The 20620-nt window shown below is 38.6% G+C and overlaps 2 protein-coding genes across 2 annotated transcripts; one reads left to right on the plus strand and one right to left on the minus strand.

The window, feature by feature from the left end:
- The first annotated feature begins 450 nt into the window (after window positions 1-450).
- On the plus strand, window positions 451-7376 carry LOC149936269 (neuroglobin-like). The gene is made up of 3 exons (XM_090154732.1): window positions 451-697; window positions 3748-3979; window positions 6771-7376. The coding sequence occupies exons 1-3, from the start codon at window positions 543-545 to the stop codon at window positions 7032-7034; spliced, it is 651 nt and encodes a 216-aa protein (XP_090010858.1). The 5' UTR covers window positions 451-542; the 3' UTR covers window positions 7035-7376.
- Window position 7377: 1 nt separating this feature from the next.
- LOC149936270 (uncharacterized) lies at window positions 7378-14262 on the minus strand. The gene is made up of 11 exons (XM_090154731.1): window positions 14233-14262; window positions 14109-14164; window positions 13871-14052; window positions 13595-13802; window positions 13406-13512; window positions 13126-13331; window positions 12475-12646; window positions 10497-10668; window positions 10181-10426; window positions 9254-9508; window positions 7378-7535 (listed from the first exon to the last, which is right to left on the minus strand). Exons 3-11 carry the CDS (start codon window positions 13898-13900, stop codon window positions 7426-7428), a joined length of 1506 nt encoding a protein of 501 aa, XP_090010857.1. The 5' UTR covers window positions 13901-14052; window positions 14109-14164; window positions 14233-14262; the 3' UTR covers window positions 7378-7425.
- Between the last annotated feature and the right edge of the window lie 6358 nt (window positions 14263-20620).

Consider the following 20620-nt stretch of genomic DNA (forward strand, 5'->3'; position numbering starts at 1 on the left):
ACTCGTAGGAGCGATGACAATCCTTTCAACGGATCCTTTCAAAAATAATTGTCATCCGAGGAGGACAAGAGAGACACGGATATAGCTGACAAAGAACCAGGAATAAAAAGAGCAAAAAAGCGCTCTCTATAAATATGGACGTCAAGCCAAACTACAATTCCTTTCGCATTCCATTCAAAAGAGTTTTCTAGTCTGAATAAACTTTAGTTGACATTTAACTAGAAGGCTGGACGCCGTTGAACGCGTGTCTCCCCAGGCCTCTCCTGGTGGAGGGCGGACGGGGCCCGGGAGCGTGGGTGGGGCGGAAATTCCCCCTCAATCGATGGACCCGTCTCCGGATCGGATGCATTTTGGCGGGAGTTTCCGCGAGAAACGGTCGGGTTGGTGAAAAATTCGCGAGATTTTTTTCCGGGATTTCGCGGATAACCGCTCTTTGATACGAGAATGATGGTGTAGACTTTATTTGCGAAAGAAAATGCCTATAATTTAATGATTATTTAATTACCGATTCGTATTTTCTTGACCATTAAGAAAAGAAGGTTATGGGTTGTACGGTGGGTAGGCAAACAGTTTTGCAAGGAAAGTGCGAAAAGCAATTGGAGAAAAATTTAACACCGAGGCAAATTATCCTCGTGAAAGAGACATGGACTATCGTCTCGGAGAATTTAGCGGATGCTGGGGTCGTGGTTTTTAAAAGGTAAGATTCATTTAATCGTTTAATATAGCTATACCGTAATTGAAAAGGAAATTGCTATACGGAGCGTATGATAAAATTAGCGTACAGCCTACAACGAAATAAATCTAATCTAATCTAAAAACGAAAGCTGAAATTAAAAGCTCTTATGCAAAGTACCTTTTGTTAATGGGAAAAGAGTATTTTGACAGGTAATTTGAATGCTTAATAAGGGCCGCGGTGGCTTCGATAATTGCATTATAGTTTCGAGGTTGAACTAGCGAGTCGTTTTCGTTGAGATTTATAGGATTAAACCCTATCATCTAATTTTACGTATGGAGGAAGATAAAACAAAACCGTTCGCGTTTGAAACGGATGCTGTATGATTAAGCCGTTAGTCGATGGAAGATATAGCTGGGTCACCATGGAAACCACCATAATCCATTAGAGAGATAGCGACTATTAATAAATTTATACCGCTTATTATAATAACCTAAATATCCTTTTTAAAACAAAACATTAATAGGATAATTTAACGCGTAGTTAAGTCGCCATTTCATTTTAAATTTTCAATTACAGTAAGATACTTTTAAAGGGGCATATTTTTCGAGTACAAATATCAAGCTTTATCGATTCGCGATACTTTCTAAAGGTAGCCAATTATGTTTTTTTTTTCTTCTTTTATTGTATCTTAGTTTAGCCATATTATAATCCGTGGTTCTGTGGTAGAACGCTCACCTGTCGTGTAAGAGGGCTCGGGTTCGAATCCCAGCCGATTAAAAAATTATACTACACCCAATTGCTTTTGGAAAAACCTTTTCCCTGATTCTAAGAAACTGGGTACGCAGTGATTACCCTTTGCCCCGAAAATGCGAACGCGTTCGCAGGCCTGACAGACAGACCCACAGACAGACACGGTGGTTGTATAACCCCTCCTAGGGTACAAAGTCCCCTCGGAGAGGTAAAAATTATCAGAAGCGATCCATATTTAAACTTTTGCTCTCAGTATCTTACATGGTTTATGTAATAATATATAATTCACCAGGTTCTCTCTCGAGATAAAGAATGGGAAAAAACCGGCCTGTTGCGTTAAAACCCAATCTTCTACTCCCGCACTTTAAAAAAAACTTTTTTAGAGCCAAAAGATCATTAAACTAAACGATCTTTTCTACCAAGTCGTTAAACCGCCGATGCTGGTTTTTGGGTCTCATTAGAAGTTTACCGAAAGGAATTTAAAAAAAAAACACAGATAAACCTAGTCTATTTACCATTGTAAATTGTATTGATTCCCTATACCGGTCCGGGTTAGTGAAATAGAACAAATTCCCCCGAGACAAACCGAAAATCCGTCCGTAAATTTGAAATGAAAAATGATATTAAGCTCCGAGTATTGAAAATGGAGCGTTTTAGCCAAGCAAGGTTTTGTTGTTTAGAGGCCCAATGAACGCGAAGAAAAGAGGTTTTCAATTTCGTGCTCGTAATTTTTATTATTATTCGAATGCAAATTTAGTGGAGTAGATTTTTAAAAAACCTAATAAAAATCTTTGGTAACACTTACCTCTATAGCCTCCGGGAATAATCTCAAGAAGCAGCAACTTATAAAAAGCTTACCTCGGTCCCTCGGAATGGCCAGGGGCACAAGAGTTCGGGTTTGAAATGATTTTCCCCCATCTTTGACGCGTTCTTTAGGAAACAATGTTTTTCCTCTCTTTGTTTTGTATAATATAAACCTCAGCGCGAACCGAACCAATATATCCGACGTTTCTCGCGTGGGAAAAATGATATTTACCGAAATTCTCTGTTGACTCTAACTTTATAGATACGGAAAACGTTACGAAATCCGTTACATCAAAAGTATATCATCTATTTCTTACGAGAAATATCTTCTTATACTACTCCCGCTACGTAGATTGCAAGTTCTCTCCCCAATGGTTATCGGGGTTTTTCCCCCGAGTTCTTCGGTTTCTCCTTTCTATAAAATCGTGTAGAGGTTAAAGGTAATAGTAAATGTAGGAAGCTGATGGCTCGCGTTGCATGAAGCCTCCTACGCTCTCTGACCCAGCCACCTAAGACACCTTTGCATTGCAGTCCATAGGTGGTTCTTTATAACGTTACATTTCGTATGTACTATTCTCCACCACTAGACTCTCCCCCTATTCGGCTTTCCGTTGCTACGCAACTCGTTTTGAAATTTTTAATGTTTAGGCTTAGTTTTTCTTTTCGGTGTTATAGTCGCGAGCCAGATTTCCCGCACGGTACTGACGAGTCCCAAATAAGACGAAACCGGTCTACCGTTGGAAATTCTGGCTATTTTATTTAATTTAATTTAGTTTTTCACTCGAAGATCTATTTGATTCGAGTTTCGCGTCTTTTTGTTTGCTCGAAGACCTATCGGTACGAGCTATTTGTAAGTTTTTAAATTTCTTCAAATTTGTTTAGGGTTTAGCTTTTTTATCCCTTTTCATAATGAACTAATCTACTTATTCGCTAATTTTATCACCTAAAAAACGTTAATTTTACAATCATCTGTTCCGGATGAAAATATTGCGCGATATGAAATACAATAGCGTTTTATTCTAAAACTATTACATTGAGAAAATATGATTGGTTTACTGAATAATTTCAAGCGTTCAAAGTAATAACCGAAAAGAACGTTGACAAAAATTTATCCATTGTCCCTTTTAAAATAAAGAACCGATTTTGGCCATAACACGTTAAGATCTCCCACTGAACGTCTCTCTTCCGCAGTACCTTACCGTATTGTTGATAAGTCCAAACGGAAGGCGTTAAAGTATAGCAAAATTCAATGATTTGGCTTTACGCGTCTATTACTATAAGTGAAATAATTTCGAAAGAATTGCCGGTGGCGAGTCGGCTGCCGATTAAATTGGCAGCTAGTCTGAGTGAAGCGGTTGGCGCTATTTTTAGAAACGGTTACTTTATTAAAATCGGCGATTTGGCGGAAAATATGAGAGGGCGTGTAAAATAACAATGGAACGACTTTTTGGCGGTTTAAGTCGTTATTCGCGAAGGGCCATTGGATCGATTCGATTTAATCGGTACGCATTTTCCAGGCTACTAACTCGTTACCCGGAGCTGTGCAAACTTTTCACCAAGTTCATGACTCTGCGGGAAAACGGGACTTACGACTGGGACTTGGGCGGTCTACAACGTCACGCCTTGCTGGTCATGGAAGCTCTGGACGCCGCCGTTGAGAACCTGGACAACAGCGCCGTTCTGGCCGCCATTCTCTTCGAACTGGGCAGGAAACACGGAAGGCTCAACGTCCAAGAGGACATGTTCGACGTAAGGGACGCTGTCACGTACTTGGCCTAAGCCGATAAATTACTCGCTTCTAGAGAAATCGACGTTACCAAATACCCCAGCGGCTTGAACTAGGTTCTCCCGCAACTTATTTCGATTCAACTGGAATAAATTTGGTCACGAGGGACGCGCGTCCTTGTTATCATTTCGTCTAGAGCCACCATTTTTTTTGGGAAATTAATAGGCGGAAATTAATATCTGGGGAATTTCGTGTAGCGCCAAGACAGCAAAGAGGTTTTCGAAGATAAAGTCACAATATGTAACTCCGATTTTCAGACGAATAATTCGTTAAAGGGTGTAGAAACTAAATCTAAAAAACACAGTTTGTCTTACCGTAATTAGCGCGAACACCATTAGCTGCTGGTAAGCCTGGCGCCAGAAATACGAAATTATATGAAACTCCCTTAATTTTAAAGTGTTATTTGGTTGCTTTAGCCAACCAATTTGAGAAACACTCGAATTTAGGCTCGTGACAAAAGGCAGGAAAGCATGCCAGACTGGTCACTAATATAGGTCAAAGCATATAGGCCCGGATGGTAGTTAATCCGCTACTGAATTTATACAGGGTGTCCACAATAAAAACGATCCAGAGTTAATAATTGAAAAACTATTTTTCCTAGGAATTTGATATTTTTAGACCATATATCACGCGGCGGGGGTCATTAGATGAAACCATTCTCAAAGACCTTGAACCACGTCATCAATGTAATTCAAAAATTAACTCGAGAACATTTGGCTATATAGTTCCAATTAGAAAGGTGTGCGCCATCGCATTTTTGTCCAAGTGGCTCTGAACCGATGAAAATTGGTCAATAGGAAGCCAAAAAATATACACCAAAAACAATTAAGAAGGTCTTAATAAAAATGTCCAAGAGATCATGCTTAGGTGTTAACAAAAATGACATCATTACCAAAAGTGTGACAATCCCTGTACTTTCGTATGCTAGAGGTTTAATGAATGCTCGACTAGAGATCGACCACATAAAAGACTATTTATGGACGCCTTTCTGGATCTTTTTTTAGTCTATGGTATTATATCGTAGATAGATGGCGATAGCATCTCCACAGAACGACGAAAAATCAAAAAGTACGCTAACTTTGACCAGTGCTACTTAGTTCCTCCGTTCCTCAGTACGAGGCGTTATTTGTTGGTTTTAACTTCCTTCCCTCCCCAAGGCATACTTTCCCTTCTCCCCTCCCAACTTTTATTTCGCTCGTAACATTCATTCAGAAATAGGTCCGATTGACACACTTTTGGTAATTATGTCACTTTTGGTGTTAATAATTTAGAACGGCATCAATATTTTCAGGAAAAAATTCACTCTGGTAAGATCTTACGCTATTAAAATTCCGTTAACCTTAAACCACGTTTTCAAGGTCATTCAAAATGTTTCTCGAACACCGTTAGGTTTGGAAGGTCGGTTCCAATTCGAAAAGTGATCGCCATCACTTTTTAGTTCCAAATTTATTTTAACCGACCTAATCTGAGCTTAATTGAAATAAATTTTAATGTTGGTAATTAGTCATTGAACATTTTTATTTACGATCTTCTTGTTTTTGATGTTAGTTTTCTTATCTTCCTATTGACCAATTTACATCGGCTCAGATGCACTTGGGCATGAAATTCGATGACACACACCTTTCTAATTCGAACTAACAAGGAGACGACCCGAGGTGATAATCACCGATTTTGTTCAAACTCGGGTATAGTGTACACCTCCATGTACCTTAAAAAACCTGCAAGGGAAAATTTGCGACGGGCTTTCGTTTTGCTTTGGCAACCGAAAACGTTTTTGACAACATCATTTGGGATTTTTCCATTGAAAATCACATGGGAATCTGAAGGATTTTAAGGGTCCCCCCTGTGAAACCTTTTAAAAAATGAAATATTTCAAAAATTTCAAAAACGTTAAGAATACATTTAAATTGATTTTAAAAATTTAATTTAATCAAGTTTAAACGTAATTTGGTCAATTGGGGGACCCTGAAAATCCTTCAGATTCCCATGTTATTTTCAATGGAAATAATTCCAAATCATGTTGTCAAAAACGTTTTAGGTTGCCATGGCAAAACGAAAGCCCGTCGCAACTTTTCCCTCGCAGGTTTTTCAAGGTACATGGAGGTGTACATTTTACCCGACTTTGAACAAAATCGGTGATTATCACCTCGGGTCGTCTCCTTGTGAGTCTTTAAGCCCAATAGTTCTCGAGATAAATTTTGAATAACCTTGAGATAGGAAACTAACACACACGTAATTTATATTAAGACTAACCCGACGCGATAGTCTCTTATTTTCACCGATTGCAGGATAAAAATGTTTTTCGCCAATGCCCCGAATTTTATCAATAGTTTACAGTTTAGTTTGATCAAAAAACGCAGCGATGACGAACGACGACGCAAAAAAGTATAAGCCTTGGTTTCCATTAGCGCGTGTTTAGGAGCGTCACTCAACTTTATGACGTACAAACGTTTTGACACTCATAAAGAAAAATGCATTACGACCCGCGCTAGTGGAAACCAAGCTTTAGGCCTGATATGTTTTGCGTCGACACTTGTTGTCGCGTCGGTATGGTAGATTTTCCAGGCGAATAATTTGAAAAATAGTCAAATGTGAACTGTTGTAGCCCCAGCAGTTCCATGGCCCCAGACAGAGTTCCGGTTTCCACTAGAGCAAAAACGCCGCAACAACGAGTTACGACGCAAAAAAATAAACAGCTTTTAAGCCAATAATTTCAGTTTAAAGTTCGACTAATTTGATTCCGTGCATTTGCAGAAATTATGGGAGGCGCTTCGACACGGTCTAGGTGAAATTTTGGAAACCCGGATGACGCGCGAGGTGACGACAGCGTGGTTCCAAGTGTACAAATACGTCGCTCGACAGATGATTTCCGGGATGCGAGATTACCGGTCCAATCACGCGACGGTGGAGCCCTCTTTGTCCAATCACTCGGCGAATAACCACTCCGTCACTAATGACGACGTAAGTCGGGGCGAATCCGCCAACAGCGGTGGACCCAGACAGTCCATCGACTACTGAGGAAAATTCAGGGACGTTCCGAACAAATTCAGAAATAAAACAAAAATAATCGCGGAACGAACAAAACACGTTATTTCCTTCATCGCGACAAAAAAATATGGTTTTCGAAAACATTTTAAAAACCTTTATTTTTTGAAACAGAAAAGGACAATGAGGGCTGTATAAAGAAACTGAGGGGTTGACGAGTGCTGAAATTTTTCGAAAATAATCATGGTAAAACCAAAATTAATAATTAAATACTAAAAATAATCTATTATAAATATTATACATAGAATCGTGTTTTAAATCATGTCTTTTTTGTGTATAATTTACACATATATCCGAATAAATTCTTGCATAAAAGTGCCCTTTAACTTTTCTCCATCATTTAATTCTCAAAAAAAAGTAAATTTTACAAGTTCGCCCGTAATATTTTCTTCAAGACTTTCCCAGTCGCTGATTTCGGAATTTCTTTTAGAAAGACGACGCCTCCGTGTAAATGCTTTTCCGGTGCCGTTTGATCTTTTTAAACGTCATAAAATATGTGTCGGTTAATTTAAACGAATTTGTATTAGTATTTATTGGGCTTTCTTTTTGTGGTACTGGTTATGAAGGACTAACCACCTTCAAAAATAATGTACACTCTGTTTAAAAAGTCTTCAACAGGTGAAATTTTTGCCCTCTTTTTAATTCTGCTAGAAAATTATAATAGATAGATCGATGAAACCAATTGCAACTATTATTTATTTTCCAATATCTTTCGTTATTTATCGGTTTCGTCCGCCAAAAATTAATAGTTTGGCCGGGAACCGTAAAAACTCATTTTTGACAACTTTTTAAATATTGGTTCTACGGCACTGACTCGCGCGTTTTTGAATTCACAATGGTCGGTTCATATTTAGAAAGCGGAAAAATTATCACTCTACAACCAACGGTTGAGAAGTTATCGCGTTTACAAACTTTCGTCGAAACTAGGAAACACCTAAAATGCATCAAGCGATTATTAATAACGCAACTTCGACCGCGATCCAACAACATTGAAAATATGTTTAATTAAAGGCCGGTTTAAAAAAAACAAATTCCTAGGACAACTTGGCAAGTGGTTTTAAGAATATCCTTTTTTATACGCTAAAGCTTTTAAAAAGCTATTTGCGTTATAAATTGTTTATAATAATTGTTACCACAATTTTAAACCAGCCTTTAATTAAATATATGTTGTTGGATCGTTGTCGAAGTTGCGTTATTAATAATCGCTTGATGCATTTTAGGTGTTTCCTAGTTTCAACGAAAGTTTGTAAACGCGATAACTTCTCAACCGTTGGTTGTAGAGTGATAATTTTTCCACTTTCTAAATATGAACCGACCATTGTGAATTCAAAAACGCGCGAGTCAGTGCCGTAGAACCAATATTTAACAAGTTGTCAAAAATGAGTTTTTACGGTTCCCGGCCAAACTATTAATTTTTGGCGGACGAAACCGATAAATAACGAAAGATATTGGAAAATAAATAATAGTTGCAACTGGTTTCATCGATCTATCTATTATAATTTTCTAGCAGAATTAAAAAGAGTACAAAAATTTCACCTGTCGAAGACTTTTTAAACAGAGTGTACACCGATTATGGAATTATGAAACTGATTACAGCCTGTATTACTTGTTTTTAACGTAACTAGCGCCAGTCACCTTTTTCTTCTGGCGGAAATGAGAAAATATGTGATCCACCATAAATACGAAATTTCATTCTATCTTGAAAGGTCATATAAAATCTCGGAACTCCAGTTCAGTAGACGGGTATCCTATACAATACCCTTTCAAGAATGGATATAGGAAATAAACCAGACAGAGAACGGGTCGTACAAAAGGAGTATTAAGAAAGACGGAGGTAGCTAATGCGACTATATAAAAATGGCCGTTCGTGTTCAAGTAGCTGACGAAGGTAATCCCGGAACGCTTCTTATCTCGCTCTCGCCAAATGACGCGAAATGTTTCTCGCGTCCGAACCACGTTTCAGACTAAGCAATTGACGTCCTATTGTCTCTCCATATACTTGTCTCGCAAAATTGGATATTTATCCCTGAAAACCCTCATCTTATTGTTTTTAAATTAGCCCACCAGGAAAGATACGCTTAACGCTAGACTGGGTGGGTTTAAAAAGGTTAAAATTTCTCCTTATTTTGTCAAACTACTAATAGCTCTAGCTGGGTTTCTTTTAAAAAAACACAATCAATACTTTGAGGTACCTGAGACAAATTTTGATAAAATATCTTCGTTGATTTTCCCCGCAGCAGAGTCTTCGGCGACCACATAGGCCCTGGTCAGTTCCCCGGCCCTCTGGTCGGGTATCCCGATGACAGCCACGTCTTTGACGGAAGGATGGCTCAAGAGGAGGTGTTCCAGTTCCGTGGGAGCTACCTGATGACCTTTGTACTTGATTAAATCTTTTATGCGATCCACCACGAATAATTCGCAGTCTTCGTTGTACAGACCGATGTCCCCTAAGCAATTAACCGTCATATTTTCATAAATTCTTCTACCACATTGCTTATAGGGAAATAAACGTAAATTAAGGGTTTCGTTGGGAAATTCACAAAATTCTTTACAGGTACGTGTTTCAAAAGGTTACGCAAAAATTTGAAGGAGTTGTAGGGGGTGAGTTGAGAAGTATGCCTGTTTTTCCCATTTTCCTACGATGAGTTAAAAGAGTGCCAGAGAGCTTCAAAGTGTGGTCTACTAGCCCCTGGAAGTAAGCTGCAAGAAGCGTTAAACCAAGCAGCAAGGAAACGCGAACATTAAGGTTTGGGTTCGTGTGATAGGTAAAAAAAGACTTTGAGGTAACCAGCGTAAAAAAGTAAACTTAAACAGTATTTCAAGTCCCTGCTGCATAGTTTAACGCTTGTTGCAGCCTACTTCCAGGGGCTAGTAGGCCACACTTTTAAGCTCTCTGGCGTTCTTTTAACTCAGGAAAATGGGGCCTACTTCTTAACTCACTCCCTACAACTCCTTTAAATTTTGCATAACCTTTTGAAACACCCTGTATTTCAAACTGGTAGCGCCATCTACCAACACGTCGGGTGATTAAAAATCGAACCTCTAATGGCGTTAACCATTTGAAAGGACCTTCTATCTTTTCAAACGCGTATCAAAATATCGTCGTAACATCTCCATACCAGAATGAATCCAGCCTTGGTGGTCCAAAGTGGCGGCGGTGGCTTCTTCGTTGTTGAAGTACCCCGACATCATCGGGGGTCCTCTGGCCCAAATCTCTCCTGGTTGATTGGCTCCTAATAGCTTACCCGTCTCAACGTCAATAATTTTAACCTCCGTTTGGTTGGTGGGTACCCCAGAGCTGCCTTTATGGGATTTACCGTCATTTAAACCCACGCAAACGGGACAAATCTCAGTCATCCCAAAACCTGCGGGAATAAATTTACCAACTTCATCAGCAGCCCAATTCTTATTCAAACCAGCAACCTAACACCATACCCTGTCTAATGTAATCCAATTTGTATGTTTCTTGCATTTGGTCGAGTAGGTCTTCGGCCACGGGGGCTGCCCCGCAAATTAAGCCCCTCAGAGAACTGAGATCGTAGTCCTTCACTAAAGGATGCTGAAGCATGAAAAGTACCAATGGAGGTACTATCGGTTTCGTCGTCACCTATAATTAAAAGTCCGATAACATTGATATATATAAAATATAATGTTATGTATGTGAAGTCATATAGATGGCGCTAATGAAGTACCTAGAGCTTTTTTTTTAAGCAGACCGGATTGTAAAAAAAACTGATGTTACTTGTCAATCAGTGCTTCCACTTTGAGGAATTTTATCCCTTATTTGGGAGTTCCCGACCTAAAAGGGATTTTATTTTGGAAGAGAGGGAAAAAGGGAAATTTAAGGGATTTTTTTGAAAATTAAGGATTTTGGGAATTTTCCTAATTTTCGCTAGAAATATTTTGGTGTAGTACTTTAAATACCGCGCCTCTACCTTTATTGGAATCCAAGAATGAAATTAACTGGGATTCGGAAGTGTGTCATAGATTTTAAAATCTTTTTAAGAAAAAATATTTTTTTATAGGCCTAAAAATTATAAATCTTATTGTTTTAGTTAAAAAATTGTGAAAGGGATAAAAAGGGATTTATTAGAACCGACAGAGGGAGAAATGAGATTGTCAAAGTGGAAGCACTGTTCGCAATATCTAAGCCTAGTTATTTACATGACATACTATATGGTGTCAACGTGACCTCGGTCGCGCCTAAATCTGGAACAGGAAACTTCAATCCTTTGTTGGAAGAATTACGTAATAATTGGAAAATAACCAAGCGAATGCTTGTAATAGTTCGATTAAAAAATTCTTCTTTTTTACTTTCGAAAACTTACATTTTCAATAAGCATTGGCTGCTAACGGTAAAGCTTGATCACGGGCAAGAATCTAACAAGGAGACATCCCGAAGTGTAACCCACCGATTTTGTTCAAACTCGGGGGATTGGTAGACCTTCGTGTATCATGAAAAATCCTAAAGGGAATTTATTCAATGGGCAACCGTTTTGCCATGGCAACGAAAAATGTTTTTGACAACACAAAATATTAAATTTTCCCATTGAAAATAACATGGGATTTTGACCTCAAATTGATCAAAAGTTGATCAGTTTTGATGTTTTTTTTTGTCAATTTTTATCTATTTTTTCTATTTTTCGCATTTTAGAATTTTTGAAATTTGTTAAAATTTTTCACAGGGGGGTCCTAGGAATCGATCAGAATCCCATGTTATTTTCAATGGGAAAATTTAAATTTTTTGTTGTCAAAAACATTTTTCGTTGCCATGGCAAAACGGTTGCCCATTGAATAAATTCCCTTTAGGATTTTCCATGATACACGAAGGTCTACCAATCCCCCGAGTTTGAACAAAATCGGTGGGTTACACCTCGGGATGTCTCCTTGTAAATGAACTGGAATTCACGACATATTTTAATTAATGTCGGAAAACTTTGTGGCGCTGCTGTAGATTTTTAACCAACTAGTATGGCGATAGTTAAACGAAATTATAAACTTATTAATTAACATGAAGCGGTGAAAGTGAAGCAGCGAGGCTTTCGATTTAGGTCACGCCTACCGTCTCAAAAACGTGCAATAGTGAGGCCAGGCGGATGCACACATAGCCTTCGCGCGCGAAATTTCGCTAGCAAATCGCATCGCGTCGCGTGACTTAAATAGAATGGAAGTCATGGCGCATGGGCGCGTGCGCGAAAATTCGTAGGCGAAATCGCTTGCGAACCGTATGTGTGGTTGGGCCTTAACTGGTTAGTGCCACCTAGGAGCAACAAACGCAGCACCCCACACAAGGAGAACGCAACCCGTCCAAAGTTGAGCATTTTCTCGCGTACATTTTTCATTGGTTAGACGCTTTAGCGCCTGCTCCCGTCGGAAGGGGGGAAATTGGGAAATTAATAAAATAAAAACCAACCCTGTATTTTTGGATGGCCTCCAGATAGGTTTCCGGGTTAAAATTGGGAAGTAGAACGTTACAAGCACCTACAGTCAAGTCTGACGATAACATAAAGGGAGCATATGTGTGGTACAGCGGTAAGACCAACAAAGCCACGTCCTGTTCAAAGTTTTGAGTCATTTCAGGATATCTAAATATTGTTTAAACTTATAGCAACACTCTAAAATGATACTGGGATCAGGACCGTTTTATGAATATGAAACTCACGAGCTTATGTCTGCGATATAAAGGCTCGCAACCAGCTCCTCCTGGTTGAGCGAAAGAAATCATAGTTTCTCGTAGTGCCATGTAACGGCCACTTGTGGAACTAATCAGTTTTTTTGCGATAAAATTATGTTAGACTTAATAAAGGCACTACGATATATTGAATCGTAACGTATAAATTTACTTTATAAATTAAGTTTAAATATTAGGATATCACAAAGAAAAAATAATTGTATTAGTACCATAAAATAATTTGATTTATATAATTCCTAGTTCACAATTTAGGATACCAGTAAAGATGACGCGAAACATCACGGAAACTGATAAAGGAGTTTAACAAACTACCCGTAAGTGAGCTAACCTCTCTATAAAAAGATCCTGTCAGAATAATTTTATTTGGCTTACTGCATAGCCAAGGCCATGGCTGTGAAAGAATAGTGGGACTTGCAAACTAATTTCGGGATCCCCGTCGTCCCGCTGGAACAGGGTAACTGGGCCAGAGCCGTCCTGGGGTCCGAGACCGGATGTGGCCCCTGGAACAAGGAACCGTCGTCTTGGGCCAAATGACTGAAAGGAATGCAGCCCTCGGCCTCCCCAAAAACGACGACTTTCTATAAAAGGGATTCGACATTTGTTCGCTATTGAATGAAGTGAAAAAAGAAACGCGAGATGACGTGTCTCTTACCTGGACGGAGGGTGATTTGGCGGCGGCCTCTTGGCTAGCAGCCACGCAGGAAGGATGAGTGAAGAGGATCACCGTTTCCGTTCGATCCAGTTGGTCTTTAATCTCTTCTGCGATAACGGAAAAGGCCTTTCAATTAAAAACAAACGACGCTGGCCGAAGCGAAAGGATCAATAGATGGACGCGACTTACTGGAAATCGAGTTTGGGTTGATATCCGTGACGACGCCGCCAGCCGCCAAAACAGCCAGCCAGGAAATGAAATACTCGGGTAAGTTGAAGCTGCAAAAGGCCACTTTCTGTCCCGGTTTCAGGCCGAGTCTTATCAGAGCGCTAGCCACTTTGCCGCACAATCTCAATGAGTCGTGGTAGGTGAAGGTTTCCCCCGTTAACCCGTTTATCTACGTGAAAAAAAAGCCACGTTACGTTTGAGTCGACGCGAATGAAAGACGAAAATAGATGTCAGTACGATCATTTTGTTGTTCCTCCATTTCTCCATTTGGACGAAGGCGAATTCCGGGAAGGACGTCTCGGGGACATGGTTGGCGGTGAAGGGCGACGTCACCACTTTCGAGTCCAACACCTTCCGTTTCCATTCGGGAGTTAAGACTGACGAGCACTTTGCACTTGATGTCCGAAAACCCCGGCTGCCTGAGAAATAATATGATAAAGTAATAAATTCGAAATTTGAATAGAGAGTCGAATACCGAATTTGATTGATGACGCAATTCCATTGGAGACGTTCAGAACGCGATGGAAGAATCTGGGAGACATACTTGCCAATAGTTAGATTAATTGTTGCTAGAAGCTTTGTTCGTTAATGACACTCGCCTATTAGATTGTTTGATCCGCAAGTTATTATATTACCTAGAGCGATTGTTAAGCGTTTCGATTAATGGTTAATTGTTTAATTATACCAAAAGTAAATGGTCCGAAGTTATCAGACTGCTATACTCCCCATGTTTGAGTCGTTTTCCTTATGAAGTTACATTTTGACCTCGAATTTGAAATTTTGCGCGCTCCTAGGCCGAAAAAAGTTTTTGTTTTTATAAAACCATTTTTTATACATAGAAATAGCTATACCCATAATTCCCAATTGCAATTTATCGCGTCAAAAGACGTGGATAGAAATTAGCTTTTACTTGACTCGATTTTCTCGTCATTTTCATTAGGAAAACGCCCTCCGATTCTGAACGCTATTTCGATGACTTCGGTTCATTTACTTCTGATTATACCAATATCGCGGACGTAAAACATTTGAGAAGGTTTCTCTATACTTTTGGCTCAAATAACTGTGAGGCCGAGCTAGCTCATTTAGAGGCGACTTTTTTTAAATACAGTTTCCTAGAGATAGTAAATCCTGATTAAATCCTAATCAGAAGTCATCCGCAATTATATGGGATGAAAACAGTGCCTTATCTGTCAATGTTTAGATATGGAAATACGCCTATATTATCTCAAAGTTGTAAACCAAAAACAAAGAAGCGCGGTCATTTGTCTCTTTTTAACAAGATTCCCCAAACATGGCGAATACGTACAATCAGAAGTATATAATATCTCTTAAGAGTAAAGTATCTATCTAAAACAAAACGTGGATTTCATTGGACGGTTCAAAGTTTACCATGCGTATTACCATAAGTGTATAATATTACACATAAGTATGACACTTCCTATTCTTCACATACAAAAGTTTTACCGAGAGCTATTCACAAGACAGACTGCATTACTGGCTTCGTCGCCGTTTTGCGTCCGCTTGCGAACGCGTCACACGTAGCCTTTGACAGCGCCTCGCTTGGGAGAGATTTTCTTCTTGTGAGGACGTCACAAACTTATGGAACAATACTATAGGTAAAATATTAAAATTACACTGTATAGGAATATGTACTAACAAGAATGTATTTATTTATACTCAGGGAGAATGAATATGTCGAGATTATTTTTAGCGTTACTCCAATTCCACCCGTTGGGCCCCCCGGTATGCTCCTCCGCTTTAATAAAATCAAATAATACTGCAATCTCATTGGTTCTTAAAAATTACGTTTTTCGACGCGATTAACGCTGCTGTGAGGACGCAAAAAATAAGACCGCCTCCTTTTTTCCTCCCCCCCCCCTTAGCGTGACGGGTTTAGGGCCTCAACGTGTCCGTCGATAGTCTCGACATATACATTCTCCCTGAGTATAAATAAATACATTCTTGGTACTAATTAAAAATTAATTTTCCAATGTAATAATTCTAGAAACTCTCTATAGAGTAATTTAACCTCGTAGCTTTGTCTATGGCCGCCATTCTGTGCGGGTTTTTTCTCTATGCGAAAAAGCATGCATGACGTCGTGTCACGTAAGACTGAAATCACTGAATATAATCAGGAGCCGATGACCAGGAGTCCTCAAGCGGGCGCTTTTTCGAGCTCGCGTCGGCAACGGTATACGTACCTCCCCTCTTTAAAATTTTGACCCCCCCCCCCTCCTCAAATTCTGCCTCTCCGACTTTTCAGCCAAGCCAGAGAAAAAATATTTTGATGGGCGCACTCTCGCGGAGATAAAGCGAACTAACGCGGAAGAGAAAACCGGTTTTGGAATGCGTTTCTCGGACTCTCTCTTAGCCTGGCCCTATTCATAGATAGCCCTACCTATTAAGACCGTCAGAGGGCGAAATGGCAGATGGCCTTGGAATTCGGGGAAGCGAGAGAACTTTGGTGGGAAGGGAGGGGAAGCGAGAGGCGAGGGAAACAGGTTTCTCCGTTACCGAGGCCGGGGACCATTCAACGCAGTAACCGTTTAGGACTCCTGGTCATCGGCTCCTGATATAATGAATTTCGCCCCGCACTATGTTTTCTTCCAAAAAAAATTTCATGGGATTAACATTAGCAGTGTAGAGAGATGAATACTTTTTTTATTATACACTTCTGGTACAATTCATTAATGCGATAAAAACTATTAGAAATTTAAAGTAATGGGTGTACTCGTTTAGCCCTAATGGTTGGCTACACTGTGCATACACGTATTGCCATTTTTGCAATTTAGAAAGCCAGTGGCGGCTCTATCAAGAAGAGTAAAAAAGGGTTACAAAAATGCTTCTAAAAGCGCTTCCAGGTGGCAGCACCTTCCGGGGACTTTAAGCAAAGGCGAGCAGCTGCTGTCCACGATCTATTGGCATCCCGAGACCACGTGTTTAATAAGTTAATAATCACGTGATTCGGAAAAGCCAATCAACGCGAGAAGTTCCCAATTTGCCACACCTTTTAGGCAGATTTTCATGTTCACTCATGTTTTGACTTATACGCTAGCGACATCTAGTGCGAGCGAATGCAACTAAAAAGGAGCCGCCACTTGCTTTTTTAAGACTTGGAATTCTCCGCCGAAGATTTGAAACGTTTTTAGCCTCAAATTTAACAGCTTTATTGTTATGGCCGATAGTGTTAAGTAGATATGGAGCTAGTCATTTAAGATAAAGTTGGAGAATACGATTCGCCACTTCAGTATTTCTTAAGTATTTTGAAAGCAGATACTATTTAAATTGATGATTCAGGCTGAGGAAAAACATTCGTGGAGCTACATAATAACATGTTTTGAAAAAAAGGGACGAGCAACCTGAAACTCTGTTAGAATATTACCAACGATTCCGTGGCCCTTAAAGTTAATAATCAAAATAATCAGCTAGGCTAATACCCAAGGCACCACCTTAGGCCTAAGTCATCATGCGACTTTTGAAGCCCTTAATTCAGGTGGCCGGGTTACAATGCGTAGGAGGTTGGTGGCAAGCCCTGCATGCCACGAGATCGAGCCAACAGCTCCCTACACTAACTATTACCGTTAACCTAGACAAGTTTTTATGGAAGGGGAAACCGAAGAACTCGTGGGAAAACCCCTTTAACCAGTGGGGAGAGAACTTGCAAACTCAACGCAGAAGGAGTTGTTCCGAGTTTTCACCCAGTGCCACAACCTGGGATCGAACCCGGCTCCTCTTGCTGCGAGGCGAAAGTGCTAACCACTCCGCCACCCCACGAACGTTCAAAATGTATATTACATAGTAATTAAACATTTCTCTTTTCTGATAGTAGATGGCGCATCATTCACTGTACTTGCGCAGAGGGTATTACTGAAATAGTGTATTTCAGATTTCAGCCAACAGGTTTCGCCGAAGCAAGGGTAACTGTTTAAAGGGCAACGCAAGTGATGATGCAGGTGGGAATCGTATCTTATAGATAACACGTTGACTCAACCGTAATATTAGTTCCACATCTGTCAAATGTATGGGCTCCCAAACACCCCAATGGGCATCGCTATCGAGATAAAATTTGATACCTCATAAATCGACGTATCATTTACATATGTGGTCTTAGCGGTTTCCAAGAAATCAATTTCCCCAATTTAAGGGCCCCCGAGGGCCCCAATGGGTATCGCGATCGATATAAAATTTAATCACCCATAAATGGACGTATCGTTTATATTTGTCGACTCAGCGGTTGCCGAGCAATCAAAGGCCCAAAATTACGGGTCCCCGAAGGACCCCGAGGACTCAAATGTGTATCACGCATCTGAGAGTTTTCATGGACGTATCGTTCATATTTGTCGCCTCAATGGTCGCGGACAAATAAAGGGCCCAAACTTACGGGGCCTTGAGGACATCAATGGGTATCGTGATAGAACCACTATGGGTGTGTGGGTGTGTGTGGGTGTGTGTGAATTTTTTTGTCGTCGCCTGGTTATATATAGGTACCTTGACTTTTAACATTAAACACGTTGCCTTCACGCTATGGGAAAGTTTTGTTTTTTTTACTATAGTAATTTTTTCCACGCGGGTACAGGTAAAAGGGGTTGTTGTATAGTGGTAAAACTTTTAAAGGAACTGCGATTATAGTTTCATTGAGTACCTTTGCTATATAATTTCTATTAAATTTAAATAGAAAATTTATAATTAATTTTCTAAAAATATTGAATATTTCCAGATAAATATAAATAGGTCTCACCAGATGGCGGTAGCGTTTTGGTCAGAAATTTTAACCTTGTTGTGTTAGCCTCTTTTACTGACTTTGGTCCATGAAAAATAAAATAAAATGGCGTCCATATGCGATGCATAAGCTCGAGAATCTTAAGCCTTGGTCTTTTAGTACAAAATTGTGTGATATAAAAATAAACACTCATCGTGGTAAATTGTGGTGTAGTGGTTATAAGCGTTCAATTTCGTCGTTATGTGATGGGTTCGAATCTAGAAAGGGCGAAAATTGTCATTTGGAAGTTCGAATCCAATCCGTGTCAGTACGAATGTTTTAAATTAATATATATGTAATTAAATTATTATAAATGTAATTAAATTATTATAAATGTAATTAAATTATTATAAATGTAATTAAGTTATTATAAATGTAATTAAATTATTATAAATGTAATTAAGTTATTATAAATGTAATTAAATTATTATAAATGTAATTTAATTATTATAAAAGTAATTAAATTATTATAAATGTAATTAAATTATTATAAATGTAATTAAATTATTATAAATGTAATTAAATTATTATAAATGTAATTAAATTATTATAAATGTAATTTAATTATTATAAAAGTAATTAAATTATTATAAATGTAATTAAATTATTATAAATGTAATTAAATTATTATAAATGTAATTAAATTATTATAAATGTAATTAAATTATTATAAATGTAATTAAATTATTATAAATTTAATTAAATTATTATAAATGTAATTAAGTTATTATAAATGTAATTAAATTATTATAAATGTAATTAAATTATTATAAATGTAATTAAGTTATTATAAATGTAATTAAATTATTATAAATGTAATTAAGTTATTATAAATGTAATTCTTTGAATATTTGTATGCTCTCACTTTCAAGTTAAACTTTGTGTCCAACGTGGCAGAACTGCGAAATATTACAAATTAGGTCCAGACACTTTGTAGATAATGCAGAACACACTGGGCCTTTTGAAGCTACTAATAATTGATGAGTTTTCTATGGTATCTTCGGCTTTGCTAGCTTATATCCATTATGTGAGATAACTGGTAAAGAAAAACCGTTCGGTGGCATTTCAATTTTGGTTTTCGGGGATTTGTTGCAATTACAACCCGTTAAAGGGGATCGTGTATTTTCTTACACATATAGAAGCTCGTAAACTTATTGGCTCAGTTGGTGGATTCAATTTATTTCGTCGGTGTTTCAAATTTGATGAGTTAACAATTAATAAAAGACAGAAGGGAGACTTTGCCTAGGGAGAAATGTTGAGTAGACTGAGGGTTGGGAAGGTCACTTCTGAAGATGTTGATCTTTTGAAGACGCCTCATTCCAAAAGCAGACAATATTGAGGAGGTTGCCAGCTATTATGATACATTGTGCAAAGAAGGTAAAAAACCTGTTTGTCTGTCATAAACCATCAACATGTGCAATGACATAAACAGTGCTATGCTTAAAAAATGTGGTAATCCTATTTTAGAAATATTGAGTGTGGATAAGGCCTATGGGCAGCGAGAAATGCATAAAACAGTTAAAGAGCAGCTTGGGAAGCTTGAGAGCAATTTATCAGTGACAGCAGGATTGGAATTCAGACTTCTGCTTTGCCTAAATGCACGTATTATGTTAAAGATAAATCTTGATATGGACAAAGGACTTGTTAATGGAGCCATGGGTACTGTAAATGGGTTTAAAAAGAGTGCGAATGGAATTATTTCACAATTATTATTTGATAATCATACCATTGAAGAAAAAAATTAAAGAGTTACAGTTAAGTTTGAAATTATGACAAGAAGTCAATTTCCAGTGGTTTTGGCTTATGGGGTTCCTATACATAAGTGTCAAGGTATGAGTGTGGAATGTGCTTTGATAAATATAGGACCGAACGTGTTTCAAAGTGGATGGCCTTCATTTGCTTGATTTTGATGCGTCCAAAATATATCCTGATTGTAAAGCAATAGTTGAGTATAATCGCCTATGAATTGAGTTTAGGCCTGATTTACCATAAATAACCTTTAATCTAAAAAGATCAGCAAAAACAAGTTTACCTGTGTCAGTAACGGCATTTGAACAGACTGGGAATGAAATGGATTTGGGTATTGAAGCTGTTGTAAGCGATGAAGCTGGTCCCTCCAAGGCTAGAGTGTCTAAATCTGTAAGTGCTAATATTCCTAAAGATAATTCACTTTTGGTTATAAAAGGATTTTTGAATAACGATAACTCCTGCTATGCTATCTCCACTTT

This window comes from Leiobunum rupestre, chromosome 7, assembly GCF_980474605.1.
Source record: "Leiobunum rupestre chromosome 7, qqLeiRupe1.1.hap1, whole genome shotgun sequence".
Classification (NCBI taxonomy): Eukaryota; Metazoa; Arthropoda; class Arachnida; order Opiliones; family Sclerosomatidae; genus Leiobunum; species Leiobunum rupestre.